Raw genomic sequence first — 19,391 nt, 5'->3', positions numbered from 1 at the left:
TCAATGGCGGGCCAGACCGCTCTCCCCAATGCCCAAACTTGCCTTGTGCCGCCTACAGGAGTGTGAAATGCGCTGTGTCCCTTCCTGTCGGGTTTCGGCTGCCCGCCGGGTCTCCTCCCGTACTTTTCTACCAAAGGTGCGATAATATGTCGGCAATACCTGAGTCCCCGTGCCGCCCCCCCGCTCCTATCTCCTCACTACGGGGCCGCCTTGACGCCCGCTCGCTTCTCCAGGCTGCCGAACAGGCTCGAATGGTGTTGCCCGTCTTGCCCGTCAATCTCGCTCGGACCACCTCGGCAGCCCCGCATTCACAGAGATCACCCAACCAGTCCAATGCGGGTAAGGAAGTCCCTCATCGCCAACAGTCCGTGCTGGTGCCTTACTACTCGGTGTCAGCCGGGTCCGGAAACTTCTTCAGCCCCCGCGCTGTGTTTCTGCGGTGACGAGCCAAGTCTCACTCCCTACCGCCTGAGCCTGCCGTTTGTTGTGGTGCGGGGGAATGCTTGTCTGTCCTGCCGAATTCAACCGCCCGCTGGGACTCCTCCCGTTCCCGGATCTAATAGGGCCACACTATGCCGCCATTACCGGAGTCCCCAGGGCCGTCCCGCCGCTCTCCGCTCCTCTCGGCAAGCCCCCGCTGGTGTCCGCTTACTTCGCGAGGCTGCCGGTCAGGGTCGGATGGTGTGTCCCGTCTTTTCCGCCAGCCCTGCTCCCGCAGTCTCCGCCTGCGCTGGCTTCCGGTGTCTGGGTCCCTCCGCACCACCACTTCCGCTCGGCCTCCCGAGGTACTTCAGCCCGCTGCTAGTTGCCGCCTCCAGGCCCTGTCGATCGGGATTTCTTCCGGACGTTTCCTGGTGTGCTGCAGTGCTCGAACTTCCTCCGCTGGCCACCACTCGGTCCTCGACCCTGGTTCTCCCCTTCAGAGGTTGTAATCTATCGGATTTGTAAACGGATTGAAGGGGGAAGCCGCCTCACTCCCGGAGCCTCTCTTTTACGCTGCCGCCATGATCGGCTGCTAGCCACGCCCCCCATTCTATAGCATTTTTAAGATAAAATGTTGTTGCTTCCCCTAGGCACTATTTAAGTTATGGTTACATATTATTTTACAATCAGCATTAACTAAAAATGTGGAGACAAAAATCTAAATAATACTGGAAAATCTATTGAAAAAGCATGACCTGTGTAGTGTGGAAGACCAGTATCCAAGATGGTTGCCCTTGTCTTGGGGTCCTGAACCCTTATCCACCCGCTGATCGGAACAAAGCCACAGGGGCCCGACAGAGCCTGATGATAGATGGGAGCATCGGAGGAAATGCTAATTGGGTCTAAGGCAAAATGCTGCAGCACCCACTGATGTGCTACTGAGTCCTCCCTGCCTCCTTCCAAACTACATAACAGGGATGTGTAACAAGACAGTGCTAGCAGTGACAATTCAGCATGTACCAGACTTCTGACTCTGATGATTGTTTGATTGATTGATTGATTTTATATCTTATATAGCGCATACTGTCACCCTACGGGCTTCAGACTAAAGACTAACTATGACCAGAGTAAAGGCAGGGCGCAGCAAGAAGCGGAGAGGAGCAGGAACTAAGTCATGGGGTAAAGCCAGGTTTTTAAGTTCCTACGAAACTCTAACAGAGTTGACTAGTCTGAGGCTCTGAGGGAGCTCGTTCCATAGACGGGCGCCAACCCTACTGAATGCCCTTCCTCCTAGCCTGGCCCGTTTAAACCGGGGGATCATCAGCAGGCCAGTGCTAGAAGAGCGAAGCTGCCTAGTAGGTTGATACCACATGAACCTTTCCTGTAGGGGGACAGGACCTAGCTCGTGCACAGCAGGAAAAACCATACACAGAACTTTAAAATGGACCCTTTCCCTAATGGGTAGACAATGTAGCTCCCTTAGAGCCATGATAGAAGAAGAGCTCCGTGGCCTACCGAGGGCCAGTTTGGCGGCTGCAGACTGGATTCTTTGCAGTCCCTGGAAAATGTAGGCAGGGGCCCCCAGATATAGGGACTTGCATTAATCCAGCCTGCTTCCCCCAATGCTACTTACCACCAGAGGGCGTGCCTCTTTAGGTAATAGAGGGAGTATTTTCCGTAGCATGCGGATAAGTGCAAAGCATACGCTAGCGGTCTTATTTGCCTGCGATTCCATCTGGAGGTCGTCATCAAACAGCACCCCCAGATTATGAACTTTCCTGACCAGAATTAGTGGTTCCTCCTCTGGTAATAATATGAAGTCAAAAGACAGTTGTCTAGACATCCTGCCTGCCGAGCAGTATATTACCTCCGTCTTTCCGCTATTGAATTGCATTGAATTCCTTCTGAGCCAGTCCGTCGTCTGCCGCATGTATTGCTGGAACAAGTCCATTGATAATGCATGGTCCCTTTCCAAGGAGAAGACTAGTTGTGTGTCATCGGCATAATTGACTAAACAGACACCCGAAGACTTTATGATGGAAAACAGGGGCTGCAAGGAGACATTAAATAGGATAGGGCTGGTCACATGTTGGAAAGTGGGTTATTGGTAGGGGCAAATCTAGGTATGCCACTGGCAATAAGGCCACTAACACATGGTAGGACTCAGCATAGGTCTTAGAAAATGATTCCTATGCTCAACCCTTTGGAGCTTTGCTGTGAGCAGACAGGCTTAACTTCAAAGACAGGTATGTAAAGCATTTAAAAACACAATTTAAGTAAATAATTAAGACACAACACAAAATAAAAATCCAACACCAATTTATAAAAATAGATCATATTTTTTTCTTTTAAATGACACCAAAGCGAAAAAAATATCCATTGTAGGGAACCAGAGAAATGAATTTTTAAAGATTAGTCACTTTCTAGTGCTTAGAAACCAACAGTGCCCCTTTTAGTAATTTCGTTTTCTCTGACAGGGACACACATTTAGAAATTGTTCTTGGGAATTTCTCACCACTGTGTTGTGCCGCCTTCTCCTGCAGGCGGGGTCCAGTTAGAACTCCTTCCTGACGTTCTGCTTGCAGTCCCAGGTGCAGGTGTGGTGCAGCGGCCAGGGCAGCTGACTTCAGAGCACAGGGTTCACAGTTTGATCCCTGGCTCCGGCGGTAGCTCAGCTCAACACCATGTGACTCAGGGCAATAGCTCACTTAATTTCCATGAAGGCCCCCAGCGCCTTGAGACCCGTAAGGGTGAGTAGTTTGTGCTTTACAAATACAGATTTACAATTCAAGGTTCTGGAATCTCCAAGAGGGTCCTTGAAAGTGTGAAACTTCAATTCCACAATCTACTTGAACAAATCCACTGGTACTCCAGGTTGGGAATTCTTTGTGGGAATGTCCAGTTGAGCTCTGTTAACCTGTAGCTTGCAGGGAGGCCGTTCTTTAATCCCTTTGAAGCAGGTTTGACCCACAGGGCTGTAGTTTCCAATGATGCAAAAAGCTGCAAAGTCAGAGTCCTGGCCTTTGGAAATACACTTCAAAATCTTCAGTGCAGACAGACCCTTATGATTCTCTTCAGTTTCAATCAGCAGATCTGGAGGGCTCTGCCCCTCTCAGATACTTATTCCAAGTTGTATGGGTCATGCAGGAGGTCACTTCTGACCAATGGTCGCAGGGTAACTCCTCAAAGTTATGACCACATCCTGTAGAGTGTGGCATTATTTTGTCCCACAGTGCATCAAATCTTCCGAATCAATAATGGCTGATTTTCCAGCAAGGAGGTAAGAGCTGGCTAAACACACCCCTAGGATGGCTAATTTACTTAGACTCTCCCCCCTGCATCTGCTCATACCTTCCTTAATCCTACCATCTGCCTAAGGTGGGAAGTTCAGAGCTATAAATGACAATGGTCTCTGCTCTCCCCTTTGTAGAGCCTATGTAACAGCACACTGCAGAGCTGGTTAACCCCAGATGCTCTTTATCACCTCTTCAAAGCAGTCAGGCTAATCCACTTAACTCTGACCAATCAGGGCAGACCACTTGAAGGCTGAATTTGGACCTACAAACAAGAAAGTCTTATAACTTCTTGTATGTACACTTTAGGAGAAATTCAACAATATGATACTGTTGGAGTTATTAATACCATTCTGTGAAGTCTTTGAATGGCATTTCTATCCCTCTCCTATCAAAAGTTATTAATCAATAACTTTCTACCATGTTATCCCATGTAACAGGGGATTTGCAATGGGAACAAGGACTTGGGCCATTTGTCCAGCACCAGGACTTACAAAAGCATATTTTATAAGTACTTGCCTTCTATCTCCATGAACCCCACCCCATGTGGAACTATTGTAGATTGTCCCTCTACAGTGCTCCTAGAATCAAAGTCGAATTTGAGCAGCACTTTACCACAATGTGGGGAGTGAAATGTGAAAGTTCACTTTACCCAGGCATATAAAAACTCATTTTATAACGGTGTACCTTATAAATACCTGACCCCCCCCCACCCCTGGGATACATCGGGGAGACCCTGGGGGTGCCTAATATGCCAAAACATTGTAGGTTATCCATGTATAAGTGCCACAAACACCAAAATCGAGTTTGGGCTCAATTTACTTTTTAAAAGCAGTCCTGGCATCAAGGCTGTTTTTAAACTGACCTCAGGCTTCAGCAGTGCACGCACACATGCAAGTGCAGAAAAAGGCTGCTGGCCTCTAAACTGCCATGCCCCAGGGTACTGGGGACTTCTAGGTAGTTTCAATCCCCCTGTCCTATTATATACTAGGGGCCTATAGGGGAGGTCATGCCAATCACCGTGGTACCCCATCTTACCATTGTGTACCTTAGTGTATGTAGGTGTTTTAACTGTATTCTAATGTGTCTCTTTCAGCATATCACTGGCCCTGGGCCTGGTTAGGCAGAGCCCAGAGTCAGTCAGAGTCAGCTACCACCAGCATCAGTCAGCAAAACGTTGGGGGTGCCCAGGGCACAGGATGACTTTGCAACAGTACTGTTTGGAAACTGGAAGCTTAGTCAGGAATACATACCTTGGGATGTGCCAAATAAAGACAGGACATCGACAAACCTCTGAGTGGCACTAATAATTCCTCGCTAAGATGTGGCAGAAAGCCTGAGGAGCATTGCCAATACACCCCTGCATTGTTGTCCTTCTTCTATCAGGAACAGCTAAGTCCTATCTCCAGACCAGCTAAGTCCTATCTTCGGCTACATTCATTACTGTTTCAAGTTTCTGATACACATGAATAGACTTTGTCTAACCTGCCGTTACAGTGTCTCTGTAGCATTTAGATGGGTCAACGTGCTAGAAAATTGGTCTCTTATTTGAAATATTGAAATAGCTCCAAAAGAGGGACATAAAATAGAAGCTTTTTAAACCTTGTCGCTCAACTTAGAGGAAGGTTCAAAAGGATTCAGACCCTGATGAAGAGAATTAAAATATGGATGAGTAAGTATTGCAAGACTCCATTAATACACAAATGATAAATATTGGTGAAGCCTGATTCCCACACATCCTTGTTTGTGTGCCATATATTTTTTCGTCCCTGTCCACTCCACATAATTCCACTTCATGCCACCCAATGCCACTGCACATAATTCAACCCAACGCATGCTACGTAATTACATTCCACAAAATGACACTCCAAATAATTCAACACAATGCCAACACATTCTATGCAACGTAATTCAACATGTCCAAATACTGTTGCTGCTCATAACAGACTGCATGTAGGAGGATCAAGTTCTGCGTCATTTAGCACAGGAATACATTCAGTAGTATATGGTCATATTGTGATTTTATTTGAAGAACTACTAAACATTGTGTGCTGTATTATAACAATTAAGATGGTAGGCTTGTATTAGAAATGAGCTAGGGTAGATCCTCATTAGTAAGGCAGGAAGGAGGAAGATATGAGGAGGAGATAATGTCCAGATTGCACACTGTTAATCTGCATTACTCAGACTTGTAGTCTTCCTCTTCACAGACCTGCAACATCCTCCCCCACACACACATTCCCTGTAAGGGCATATAGAGCTACATTAAATAGCAACATTAATATCTGTGGTTATAAAGCTTGAACAATAAAACAAGAAGCCCCTTCCATAGTCCCTCACATATTTTCAGGATAGGAGGATGGACTGAGATTAAAGAGGGCAAGTATATCTTGTTAAAAAAGAGACCCTCTCATTAGTAGGGACTGTGACGAGGAAGGCTTCAACTCGAAGTAATGGAGATTAGTGGTAAGTAATCCTGGCATTTTTGTTGTTGACAGTCAAAATAAATTGCACCCTTGGTTTTGGTGCCAATATCTGGTCTAAATTTGTGAATCTTTGAGTTTTTCGCATATGATGAAAGAGCTCCTTTAATTTGAATGGTCCAGTAATCGTGGTCTTTATGTTCTTGTTTTACAGGAAGAAGACGATGAGCCCGAGCGTGAGCTGATGGTGAAAGAGGACTCGGATAATGAGGGAGGTAAGATCGTGGTATAGGGGAGGTTATGTCTGGCCGCCCTGTTGAGAACTCACTCTGAAATGACATCTGATACGTTCATGTCTTGCTTCCCAAGTGACACATTGATCTATCAGAAAATGGCTTCCCTCCTGCTGCCTCAGTTGCTTGATTGGGGTTAGGGAGTGTTTGGAGCTCTCTCCAGGGATCGTGGTCTCCCCATCTTCATCGTCTGCAAGAGGTCAGGCCTCTCAGCTCAAGTACCTTTATTTCCAGGTGGCTTTACACTCAGTATAAAGGGATTGTACTCCCTTACTCACTACAATGTATTTAGACACTTATTAAGCGCATTGTACCCCGAGGGCGACGATGCACTGTAATAAACGAGCACGAGGACCATAGCTGCCAAGTTTTAAACATGCATATATGTGACATCTCCATGCTTGCATTGTACTTTTGTGCGGCATTTACATGACTTAGTTACATTTTTTTCACAAGTTACTAATCAAGAAAATGTGTACTATACTGAGATTTCCAGCCTTTATCCTGAAGGATAGAAGTTTATTAAGCGCTTTCCCTAAAACAGCTCCCTGTAGGTCGATCAGTTGCCCCAGGAAGGGATTTCAAAGGGAAAGAAGTATCTTGCTACAAGCTGTGGAAATAAATCCTTCCTCCGGCATTTTCAATCCCTCCTGGCTTGCAGCTCTAATTTAAAATCTTCAGGATGGCAGGCTCAGTGTGGATAGCAAGATAATAAATGCCCATCACATGCAGCATGTACACTAGCCTCCGTCTCCTTTAACAGACTTTAACAAAAGGTACTGGTGCATATGCAACATTTGCACCACTTCCCCGCCTGTGCTCAGTCCTGTCTGCCCTGTATGGAACTGGACCCACTTAGATCTCTTCAGAACTGAAACAAAAGGTGTGTAGATTCTAAGTTCAGTAGCACAAAGGTTGTTGTAGAGGTTCCAAATGCATCCCAGCTTCTCAGCTGAGGGTCCCCTAGAAGAGCTGTATGAGTCTTCCTGGCAAGGACATTATTGCTGTGGAAGAGTTCACAATCTTTTCCTAGGGCTGTTGTACTAGGTTACATGCTTGGAGGGAGCAGAAATCTAAAAGTAATTAGTGGTCTATTCCACTCCCAAGGTTACAATTTTACTGCCAATTCACCCACCTCAGTCCAGGGTCGGGGTATTTTTCATCTGAAAGGCTCAGTTCCCCCAACAATGCTCCCTGTCTAAGGAAATACATATCTGGTATCCAATCGCCTGGCTTTATCTGGCTTTTGTTGGGGTTGCATGTAATTAAGCTTCAAACACATAGTCGAGCAGGTTAAAGCTAGAGACTTTAAATAACTTACAGTGCTAAAGCAGGCTGTGTAATTCGGATCTGCCACCACTCTGGTCGCTGCTGAAGTCCGTTGACTATGGTGCAAGGATTTCAATTGTGTCTGTAGCATATAAGGACTTGGGAAGTCTGCTTACCTTCTGTTATATTTACATGGAGAATCATGGTCAGGGCAGAATTTATTTGAAGGATTCTGTCTCCAGACGCTGGACTTAGTGTTAATTGATAATGGGAATGAATCCCATTTATGGAGGAAGTTCTGGAGCTGGTGGAGGACGTTCTCCTGATGTCCTCTATTGTGCATTTCTCGCTTCCTGCAGAAACCTGATATATCCATTATCATCCAACTCTAAACCAAACCCAAAATCATTAAAAGTTGGTGATATATTTTGGTATCTATATTTTCAAAGGATCCATGTGGTATCCATACGGATGTGTGTAAACATCTCAAAGGAGAATTTGTCACAAGAGTTGTGCTTGATTGTATCCTATGTATCATAAACAGCCTATCCTTACTGCATAATTAAAGTCAACCATTCAAGACTACTTGGATTTTTGCAGAGCATACTTCCAGCGGACCAGCATGCAAAAACATCTGGCCATATGATTGATGGAGCTTTCCAGTCCTTAATGAACCAATTGTAATCTAAGATGACCATTCTTTTTCAGTTGTTTAAGTCAAACAGAGCCCCAAAAGTCACCTCCCGGGTGAGTAAAATTATGGCTTGCGAAGAGTATTGGACTTTGCAACATATTGGCTAGGACATAGACTGCTGCTTCAGGGATATCTCCTGGTTGCTGTCACCTGCTTTATCGTGATCGATTAACTTTTTTGGGGTGCTACGCAGTAATTAGTCCTTGCCCAGCACAGAAGTACTTTAATTAAAAATGAAAGCTGTACAGACCCTTCTGGGCTCTGGCTGAGTTTATATGCTGTGCATGAGAAGTTATATGCTGTGCAAATGCATATAACTAACTTAATAAAGTGGCGAATTGGGACAACAACTTCATCTGCATTCAGAGCTGGTGTATGTTAATTATTTACTCGAAAGAACCATGGACAAATTTAAGGGGTCCGGTTCAGGTAAAGCTGTAATACTGAAGAAGGGATGCATTTTTGACTTCTGGAATGTTCCTGTTGCTTATATGCTTGACAGGGATCAATGCACCTCATTTAGAACTGCACTAAAGTATTATTACTATTATGTTTCACTGATCCTTCCACTCTACTAAGGAGAAGCCTTTGATCCTGCTGCTTCGAAATGGAGCTTTTCTGTGACTTTGCTTCAAAAAACTCCCGTTTACCTTGCAGAGAACAGTCTGCACACGATGTAATGGCTTTACAGTACGTCATATGTCCCGCATTCTTGGAGATGGAACAAATATCTTAACCTCTCTGCCTTCCTTGGAATGTTGGTAGGAAGACCGGAAGATCGAACAGGAGAGGGCAAGGAGGAAGGAGTAGATCCTGCTCGTCTTTAATCAAGGTGGTGGTCGCTTTAAATCCAAGACTGTGCGTCCTGCTGGCAGACGGTGTGGAAATAGTGGGCGGGGTGGCGGAATGTAAGAGCCAGGGCATTCTTTGAGCGCAGCCCAACTCATTGTGCCAGCTGCGCCTTGAACGGGTGTTAGAACAATACCCTCTCTTCAGGCGGTATGGTGAGGCTGGCGCGTGCTATAAATATAGCCAGGCTTTCAAACAAAGCGAAAACCTCCAAAAATATACACCAGCCGAGAGGAGGGGGAGTAATCATGGTTTGCTACCCAATTGACTTCATTTTTCTCGAAATGATGTGATGTTATTTGTATAGAACACTTTTACCACTGATACTGTCCCACAGAGCTTAGAGGTGATCTAGCAACTGAGCCCCAGAATAGCAATGTTTTTAATTGGCAATATTGGGAATGACTAGAAACAGCGTGAAGAAAATAAACAGGGAGAAGTTGAAAAATGCTGAACACAATATAGTGGAACTGTAAAGACAGTTGAAAGCTAGAAATGGAAGTGAGGATAAAGGCTTAGCACGCTGTACCTGAGACCCCACAACATCTAGACTCGATTGTCCGTAGAGAATTCACATTCTGGGACATGTAGCTTAGCAGAGGCACACTGATTGGGACAGCAAGCTTGCTTTTCCACGTCTTATGCCGTCCAAAGAGTTCTTGTGACTCCTTCCAGAACCCGAGATGATGCGGCACAGAACACCATGGAAACCTAAGTTGATGTCCCTTTCGCCATTTTATATATGTATGCCATGTGACTTTTCCTTCTACATACATTTATAGGTTAGACTTATAACACCCTTATTTTTTTTGTTAAAACCCTGGATAACCTCAGTCTTCCAGTAATCTGTGCACCTTCACAAGGGTTCACAAAAGTACAGTTGGAGAGCTGTCTATTAAGTAAGACATAATTGCACCAATTGTCAAAGCCAAACAAAATGTATTGATGCTTTATAAAATGATTGAAAAGTTTTCCTTTCACTTTTTTAAATTTGCGCATTTTACACTTAGTTGTAATGCTTGATTATTCTTTAGTTCTTATAAGATATGTTTAGAAGCTACTCACCTTAATGCTGCCTTTTAGTAGTATACCCATCTCTCACCTCCCCTTCGCGGCCAAAGTCACCGAGAGACTCTTGAACACCCAGCAGACCGCCTTCATCGAAGAGAATGCCATCCTAGATGCCTCCCAGTCGGGATTCCGCAGCAACTACAGTACCGAGACCTCCCTCCTCGACGCCACTGATGACATCTGCATGCTACTCGACCTGGGACACACTGCAACCCTCATCCTACTAGACCTCTCCGCAGGCTTGGACACGTCTCATATTGCACTCTTGCAGCCAGACTTCACAACGCTGGGATACAAGGAACCACCCTCAGCTGGATCCAGTCCTTTCTGTCAGGCAGAACCCAGATGATCAGACTGCCCCTCTTCCTCTCCAAACCCAGTGAGATCTAATGTGGAGTACCCCAAGGATCATCGCTCAGCCCCACGCTTTTCAACATCTACATGGCCCCCCTCGCCACCATCGTCAGACAGCATGGTCTCAGCATAGTATCCTACACCGACGACACCCAGCTCATCCTCTCTCTCACGAAGAACTCAGAAGACACCAGACTCTGCTTCCAGGAAGGAATGAAGGACGTCGCAGCCTGGATGAAGGATAGCTGCCTGAAGCTCAACTCGGAGAAGAGGGAAGTCCTCATCCTCGGACCCTCCACCTCCGCCTGGGACAACTCCTGGTGACCCTCTGCCCTCGGTAGCCCACCCACCCCTACCGACCACACACAGAACCTCAGCATCATCCTCGACTCATCCCTCACCATGACCTGCCAGATAAACTCCGTCGCCTCCACTAGTTTCAACTGCCTTTGCACTCTCCGCAAGACTTACAAATTAGTTCCCCAGGAATGCAGGAGGACTGTCACCCACACGCTCATCACCAGCAGGTTGGACTAAGGCAATGCCCTCTATGCTGGAATCAACAGAACTCTTATACACAAGCTGCAAACCATAGAGAGCACCGCAGCCAGACTCGTCCTCGGGACACCAAGACACAAACACATGACCCAACACCTACGAGACCTCCACTGGCTCCCCATTGAGAAGAGAGTCACCTTCAAACTGCTCACCGACACCTACAAATCCCTCCACAACATCAGTCCCAAATATCTCAACGAGAGAGTCACCTTCCACGTACCCAAGAGAAACCTCCGCTCTGCCGACCTCGCCCTGGCAGAGATCCCCCGCATTTCGCAGAAGCCGAGCAGGTGGAAGATCCGTCTCCTACATCGCAGCCAAGACCTGGAACCAGCTCCAACTGAACATCAGACGCTCCCGACCCTGCACATGTTCAGGAGGAACCTCAAGACCTGGCTCTTCCACTGGACCTGGAGCTGCACCCCCCCTCCTGCGCCTTGGGACCCTCACGGGTGAGTAGCGCGCTTTAAAAAACCCTGATTTATTGATTGATATACTAAAATATACAAAAAAAATGATGGATGGATGAAATGGTTACATTATTCTCAGCCACTGGTACTTACTCAGACTAAAGTTATGCCCAGACATGGGTCCTGTGCACACTGTGTCACTGGAAATAAGCTATACCTGGCTGATGAGCCCTAACTAGGGTGAAACCGGTCCTGAGTTGCTTGTGTTTCAGTTCAGGGAGGACCTTGCTTGGCAATTCGGGTTGAACTATTACCATAGGAGCAGGGTCAAGACTGACTTGCATATGGCTGGGTCTAAACTGAGGTCGCATGTTATGCAAAACAAAGATGGAGTGGGATGTGGCCCAAGCAATTACCAGTGGCTGAAATTAATTTAAGCATTCCATCCATCACCTTATTATATACTTCAGTTTGTAGAAGTATACAGGTGCTTATAGTTAATAAATCCACATAATACTGCGGGCTTCAATGCCATATGCTAACATTAGTACCAACCTTGATCGCTTAAAATATGAAACTTTAGATGTCGAAAGTAATGGCTTGTATGCTACTTGCTGCCATGATCGTATGACTCTAGAACACATCTCTAAATATGATGGTGTTTATTATGAATATCTCAATGGTACTCTTTATTCAAGGGTGAAACGATGAGTTTGGCACTAGAGAGGCACCATTTCTGCATCAAATCACTAAGCTCTTTAGTAAGAAAATAAAACTACTGTTGTACAAGATCACATAATTATTGAAGGCAGAGTACTTACCTTTGTTGATGGGCACGGCAGCAAATATGGGCCATGCAAAGATTGGGTCAAATAGGCCTGTGGCTCTGGTAAACCTGTAGAATTACGGGGGGGGGGGGAAGGGGGGCATCAACATTCATAACACTGGGGTGAAGGCAGTAGGTTGCTAGAGAGTTGGGGCAGAAGTAGTGACCGGAGTTTAGGTGCAAGGCAGATCCAGGATAGGAGACAGCAGCATGGCTCGTACAAAAGGCAACTCCTGTTGAAGTCAAGTAATGAACAGATGTTTGGTGTCAATGAACTGCCTTTAACCAGTTTATCAGCTACCAGATTTTGTCCTTAAAGAATAACCACCAGATCCACGTTAGCCTTCCATTTTCCTGTCTTTTGCAACACTATAGACTACATTTAGTCCCCAGGTCTGGCTTTTCTCTTGTACAACTACATTGCATATAGAGGCATAGCTCGGGGTGACTTTCCTGTCTAGTCTCTCCATCTCGCCGCCTGAAGTCCTTTCTTGCCTTTGCCTGTACACTGATTAATACATTAGCTGGGCTCTTAGAGATTAGGCCGCTTGGAGGGAGTGAGGGGTGCCATTCTTCCCACGACCTCTAAATGGCAGTGCCATTTAGAGGTCGTGGGAAGAGAGCCGAGACCGTCCAGCCCCTTCTCATGACTGTGATTCGTATGCAATGATGCACTAAGCAGAACAGAAACCTATGTTCTTACTTTTTGAGATTAAAGGTGCACTTGTTTTACTTTGCCAGTTCTAGCCGTGTTTGACTAGCACCCCGAAGATCAGAGTATCGTCCGATGTCCTTGTGATAAAGCAATACATACCTCACAACAGACAGTACACCTTTTTTGAGTGAATATTGCAGCGATTTTTGTCAAAATGACTTTTATTCTGGACCCCTATGTTCATGGTGCTGAATATGTACTGTGGGATAGTGTTACTGGACTTGGGTAAAGTAATGAGCCTGGCACCTCTCAAGCAAAGTGTGCCCAATGTCCTGCATGGCCAATTACTTTTTTGGAAAGCAATTGAGATTCCAGAAGGTTTCCCTACTGAGTTGATTTCATTCACATATTTTTTTACATATTTGTTCAATCTCTTGTGTCATGCTTCTTTATGGGGATTTGGGGGGGCAGCCGACCAAGGGGAGGCTTGCCCACCCGGGGAAATTTGGGGCAGCAGGGGGGGGGGGGGGGGGGGGATAGGTGAGCACTGTGGGCCCCCGTAGTTTGGGCTGGTTGGGCTGGGTTGGGCTGGTTGGGCTCCTTTTGGACGGTTTTTGGGCTGGTTAGGTTAAATACGGACATTTTGTTGGGTCAGGCACCATTTGAGGTGCAGTGACACGGCAGCCGGGGGTGTTGTCCATAGAATTGTTGTCCCGTGGTGTGCAGTGGGCCGGAGGCGTGTGCGGAGGCGTTTGGCCAGCGGGTGTCGGGCGGGGCGATCGGGAGCTGTTGTGCTCGTCGGTGGTTTCTGCGGGACTGAGGCAGCGTGGTAGAGAATGGCGGAGCGGGACCCCAGGGTGGCCGAAGCGTTGCGGCTGTTGGGGGAGGCAGGCCGGTTGGACGTCCTTCGGCCAGACTTGCAGGTGAGGCCTCCGCCGCGGCGCGCTGCCAACGGCGCCGCGGCGGCCGTGTGGGCCTGCGAGCCGCCGCGGTCGCGACCGCGGCCGGCTCAGACTGGAGGAGGAGGGGGCGGGGCCGGGGGCAGTGGCGCGAAGGCTGGGAAGCAGCGTGGAGCGGCGGTGTCTCGGAAGGCGGCGAAGAGAGGGGCAACGAGGGCCGGTCAGCGAGGCACGAAGAAGAAGGCTCTGGAGTTTGTGAAAGGGGGGGGAGGACATGATAAGGTGGCGGAGGAGGCTGAAGGGGCGGAAGGGGGGCGGGCGGCCACGGTTTGTGACGCGGGGGTGGGAGAACAGGAGGGGGGGGGGAGGGGGTCCCTGAGGTGCCGGCAGGGTCGACTGCTGGGGGGGCGGGGGGGTTGGGGGATGAGAGTGCTGGGGGGGTACGCCCCAGGGGGAGCAAGGAGGCGGGCAGGCGGGAGGGGGTGAAGGGGTGGGGGGGGTGGGATCCCCCGTGTTATTTGAGGAGACTGAGGTGGAAGAGATGGGTGGGGGGGAGGACACGGAACTGGATTGGAGCTCTTCGGAGTCGGAAGGGGGTGAGGGGGTGGGGGCGTGGGGGGTCAGGAGGGAGTGATGTCCCCGGAGCGGGGGAGGGGGGGGGGCAACGGGTGCCAAGGGGAGGGGTGGCGTGGCGAGCGGGAGGGGCAGGGGTGCATGGGTGAGTGGGGGGGTGGTGGGGGGTCGGGTGGGGTGGGGTGGTATGGGGGTGATGGGGGGTGGGGAGCAGAGGGGCGTGTGGGGCGCGGCGGGGGGCTGGGAGGGGGGGCATGTAGGGGGTGTGGGGCCCAGTTGGGGGTCAGGCGGGTGGGGTGGCCCGAGGGGCTGGGATGGGATGAGTGGGTGGGGCATGGGAGGCGGAGGGGTTCCTTCGCGCCGCGGCGGTCACTCGGCGGGGTGGGGACGGGGGGCGCCGCTGGGGTGGGAGTGTGGGGGTGGTGCGTGGGGAGGGGATGGCGGGTTTTTTCACCCCGGTATGCTGGACTCCACCTTCTTTCCTTGGCAGGAGCTGTTTGCGAGGCGCTCGGGTGAACAGCATGCGGCTCCACTCCACCGAGAGGATGGGCCGGCTCTGTCTGGTGCGGGCGGCCGAGCTCCAACGCGGGACCTGGCAATGGAGCGTGGCAGCTGGCGGCGGGGGTCATCTCCGCCGGCCCACCCCCGAAGGGTTGTTGCGGCCGCCGGGGGCAGGGGAGTGAGAGTGGATGCACAAACTGTTGAGCCGGGTGTGAGTGGAGTGGAACGGCGTGGGAGTGTGGATTTGGGTGACTTGATGAGAGTGTGTCGGGAGAGAGCGGGCTTGAGCCGGCTGGACCCCCCAGGGTAGGTCAGGACTGTGTGGAGGTGGCGGATGGGGAGTCCGCGGAAGAAGGGGAGATTCGGGAGGAAGGGGGGGAGAGTAATGTTGTTGGCAGTATTTTACAGGTGCCTGCGAGGCGGGAAGTGCCGAGAGTGACGGCCCCCTCAGCTCCACTGGTTAGGCGGCGGGATCCGGTTCGGACGCCGACCTTGACGCCAGGTAAGACAGGAGACGGAGCGGGGTGTAGCAAGCGGCGATGTGTACAGGTCTCAGTGGGGACTGGGGACGAAGGGGAGGAGGGATGGAGGCTGGTGCGGGGGCGGTATGTGCAGGACACGGGAGTGGGCACGGACGGCGCGGCGGATGTGGAGGCAGGCGCGCGGCAGGGGTCGGAGGCGGTCGCCGGGAAGGATGCTGCGAGTGGGGGGAAGGAGAGCTGCGTGGTGCCTGTGCGCAAGTTACCATATATGGGTTTGACAAAGCCACTGGGAGCGCACCTGTCGTTGGCAACGAAAGAAAAGATATGGAGGGGGAGTACATAGACATACTGAAGCTTCTCCACAGGGAGTTGACGTCTAAGGAGGGGTCGAAGGAAGAAGAGCAGGAGTTAGCCAGGCGTCCGAAAGTGCCGTTGACACTGGACAATTGGTCAGCGGCTTTCCTTATATACGCAAGTGTATACTGCGAGAAGTTTCCTGACCGTTCTGTGGCGCTCTTTAAGTACATGGATGTGGTGCGGAGGGCCCAAGTGACGTACGGCGGGTTCGCGTGGTCGCACTATGACGAGGAGTTTCGGGCGCGCATGGCGGCTGACCCGGAGGCATTGTGGGGGGAGCTGAACGCGGACTTGTACCAACAGACGATGGGCGGGGCCAAGTTCGGCCACACCATTTACACGGCCAGCGGTTTGCCAGTGGGGCCGCCCCCCTTTGCCGCGCGCCCCACCCGGGGGGTGGGGCGAGGAGAGTCCAGCGGACAGGCCGCGGTTGGGGCCTGTTGGGATTTCAATAAAGGTTCGTGCGGACGGGCGGCTTGCCGTTTTAGGCATGAGTGCTCGAACTGCGGGAAGCGGCACCCGGCGCTGCGGTGCTGGGGGCTCGGGGGCTAGCCGGGCCAACAGCCCGGGCATGGAGGTCCCCAGGGAGGGGGGGGCAGAGGGGAGGGGTTCGAGTGGGGGAGCAGGAGCTTTGGGCAAAGGCTCGTACGCCGGTTAGGCTGGAGCAGATGGAGCCCTGGTTAGCGGCGTATCCGCGGGCGGAGGACGCTGCGGTGCTGCGTCAAGGTTTTCGGGAGGGGTTCCTCCTGGGCTATGAGGGCCCCCGGATTGCTCGCTGGGCGGACAATCTGAAGTCGGTGAATGCGCACAAAGGTATCTTGCGGGAGAAGCTGTTCAAGGAGGTCAGTGAGGGGAGAATGGCGGGCCCGTTCTCGGAGCCGCCGATGCCTGGCTTGATCATCTCCCCCATTGGGGTGGTGCCCAAGAGGGAAGAGGGGCTGTTCCGGTTGATCCAACATCTGTCGTGGCCGGAAGGGGAGTCGGTGAATGCGTACATCTCGGTGGACCTGGCGTCGGTGACTTACTCGTCGGTGGACGTGGCGCGGAGGCTCGTCACGGCGGCAGGGAGGGGCGCATTGATGGCAAAATGCGACGTCAAGTCGGCTTTTCGGCTTCTCCCGGTCCACCCGGCAGATCACCAGCTGCTGGGGATTCAATTTGAAGGACTCATCTTTGTGGACAAGGCACTGCCGACGGGGTGTTCCATCTCGTGCTCGCTCTTTGAGCGTTTCAGTTCGTTCCTGCAGTGGGTTTTTTCCAGGCGCACAGGCTCGGAGTCAGTGACGCACTACCTGGATGACTTTTTCCTGGTGGGGCGGCCCGGTGCGACGGACTGCCAGCGGCAGCTGGACGGTTTGGCCGGGTTGATGGGGGAGTTTGGTGTTCCCCTGGCGCCAGAGAAGACGTACGGTCCCAGTACGGTGTTGTCCTTTCTCGGTATCGAGCTCGACTCGGTCGCCATGGAAGCACGCCTACCGGACGATAAGAAATCGGCTATGATGGGGCTGGTGGCAGGAATGCTGGCGTGCAGGAAGGTGACGGTGCGGGAGGTGCAGGTGCTGTTGAGGCACTTGAACTTTGCGTGTCGCGTGGTGCGGGCGGGTCGGACTTTCTGCAGGCGGTTGGGTCTGGCGTTGTCCGGATTGTCTTTGCCTCACCACCATGTAAGATTGTCGGTGGGAATGAAGGAGGATCTGCGCATGTGGCGGGCGTTTTTGGAACGGTTCAACGGAGTGCCCATGGCGCCGGCGGAGGATTGGGAGTGGGACGTCACCATGTACTCGGACGCAGCTGGAGGGGTGGGCGAGAGAGAGGGGCGCTGCGGTTCGCTTGAGGCGCCCCGTTACGGTGGTTTTGTTGGGGAAACTCATTGGCGCTCTGCCGGCGGTGTGCAGGGATGGGGGTGAGGTGGTGCGTTTCTCCACTTTAATGTCCTGGCTGTTTTATGGAGCGTTTCGAGTGTCGGAGTTGCTGGGGACGAAAGGGGCGCCAGGGGTGCTGTGGGAGGATGTGGACCTGCACGCTCGTGAAGTGGCGGTGCGGCTGCGGCGCTCGAAAACTGACCAAAGGGGGTGGGAACCTGGGTGGTCCTGGGCCCGGCGTTGCGGGAGGGAGTCTGTCCCGCGGCGTGGGGTAGACGGCTGATGGCGGAGCCAGGAAGCGGGGGAGGTGTTTGACCGGGGTGGGGGGGGGGGGGTGACGGCGGCGCAGGCGTTGTGGGTTCTGCGACGTGCCCTGCGGGGGTTGGGTGAGGACCCCTTAACTTTTGGGACTCACTCTTTCCGGATCGGGGCGGCGACGGAGGCGGCGCGTCGGGGTTGGGGGAAGGAGGAGATACAGAGGCTGGGACGGTGGAAGTCGGATTGTTACCGGACGTATGTGAGGCTGCGGGAGGTAGAAGGGGTGACGTCATTGTGATTTCGAAGTCTGATATGTGTTTCTTTGCAGGTGCTGTGGCGGGGCCGGAGGTGGCGGTGTTGAATTTGTATTTGGTGGGACACTCATTTGTCAAGCGGGCGGAGCAGGCGGAGTGGGATAAGCATCGTGCACTGAATTTGGGATTGGATACTGGACTGTATCGGTGTCACTGGAGGGGCAAAGGGGGTATGCGTTGGCATGATTTAATGCCTCTGTTGAATACGGTGGTCAAAGGGGGTGTGTGTCCGGATGTGGTAGTGATTCACTTAGGGGAAAACGACTTGGTGCAGTGCAAGGGGTTGGCTTTGGTTAAACAAATGAAGAGGGACCTGAGGGAGATCAAACAACAATGGTCGGGGTGTCATGTGATCTGGTCCGAATTTATCCCCAGGCGGGTGTGGAGGGGAGCTGAGCGCCCGGGTGCGATAGACAGGGCACGGAGGAAGATGAACCGGGTAATGGGGGATTTCTGTGCCAAAGAAGGGGTGGGGAGAATGGTACATCCAGAGTTGCGTTATGGAGCGGTGTATTTTTTCAGGGAGGATGGGGTTCACCTTTCCAGATATGGCATGGAATTGTACATAGTGCAGTTGAAGGAGGCACTGGATGGAGCCCTGGGGGTGCTCAGGTATCCTAGGAGGCAGGAGTCCTGGGGGGGGGGTCGGAAGTAGTAAACGACTTCCGAGTGGCGTTTCCCTAAGAGAAAAGGGGGGATTCACAGGAGGCCTGGGGCTGTATGGGCAGTTGGGGGCGGAGGTCAGTAAGGTCACTGAGGTCATTTGCAGTTGGGGGTAGGTTGCTGAGCGGATGTGGATACTTTGTTGCACTGGTTTTTTTTTTTGGAAAACCTTTATTTACCAAAATAAGTACACCGCTATTCAGCCATACATCCCGGAGGCCAGGCAGCATCGTATTGTAGTTCGGAACCAAGTACAAAAACACGGCACAGGATCGGTCAGGTTTAATTTTACAATAGAAACAAAAAGTAACAATAAGTACAACCAGGGTCTAAAAAGAGAAACAGAAAGAAAGAAAAAGAGGAG

The 19,391-nt window shown here is 51.0% G+C and overlaps 1 protein-coding gene across 3 annotated transcripts in view; it reads left to right on the top strand.

Annotated features, from left to right (window-relative positions):
• Window positions 1-19,391, top strand: part of MXRA7 (matrix remodeling associated 7) — a 303,391-nt gene that overhangs the window by 146,569 nt on the left and 137,431 nt on the right. For all 3 annotated transcript variants that reach the window (XM_078654608.1, XM_078654609.1, XM_078654610.1), the window contains exon 2: window positions 6,354-6,414. In XM_078654608.1, the coding sequence (XP_078510734.1) occupies window positions 6,354-6,414 (61 nt within the window). The remainder of the gene's footprint in view (window positions 1-6,353; window positions 6,415-19,391) is intronic.

Source organism: Lissotriton helveticus, chromosome 7 (assembly GCF_964261635.1).
Source record: "Lissotriton helveticus chromosome 7, aLisHel1.1, whole genome shotgun sequence".
Taxonomy (NCBI): Eukaryota; Metazoa; Chordata; class Amphibia; order Caudata; family Salamandridae; genus Lissotriton; species Lissotriton helveticus.
The sequence above is the reverse complement of the archived record's forward strand: the minus strand, read 5'-3'. Positions and strand labels throughout refer to the sequence as shown.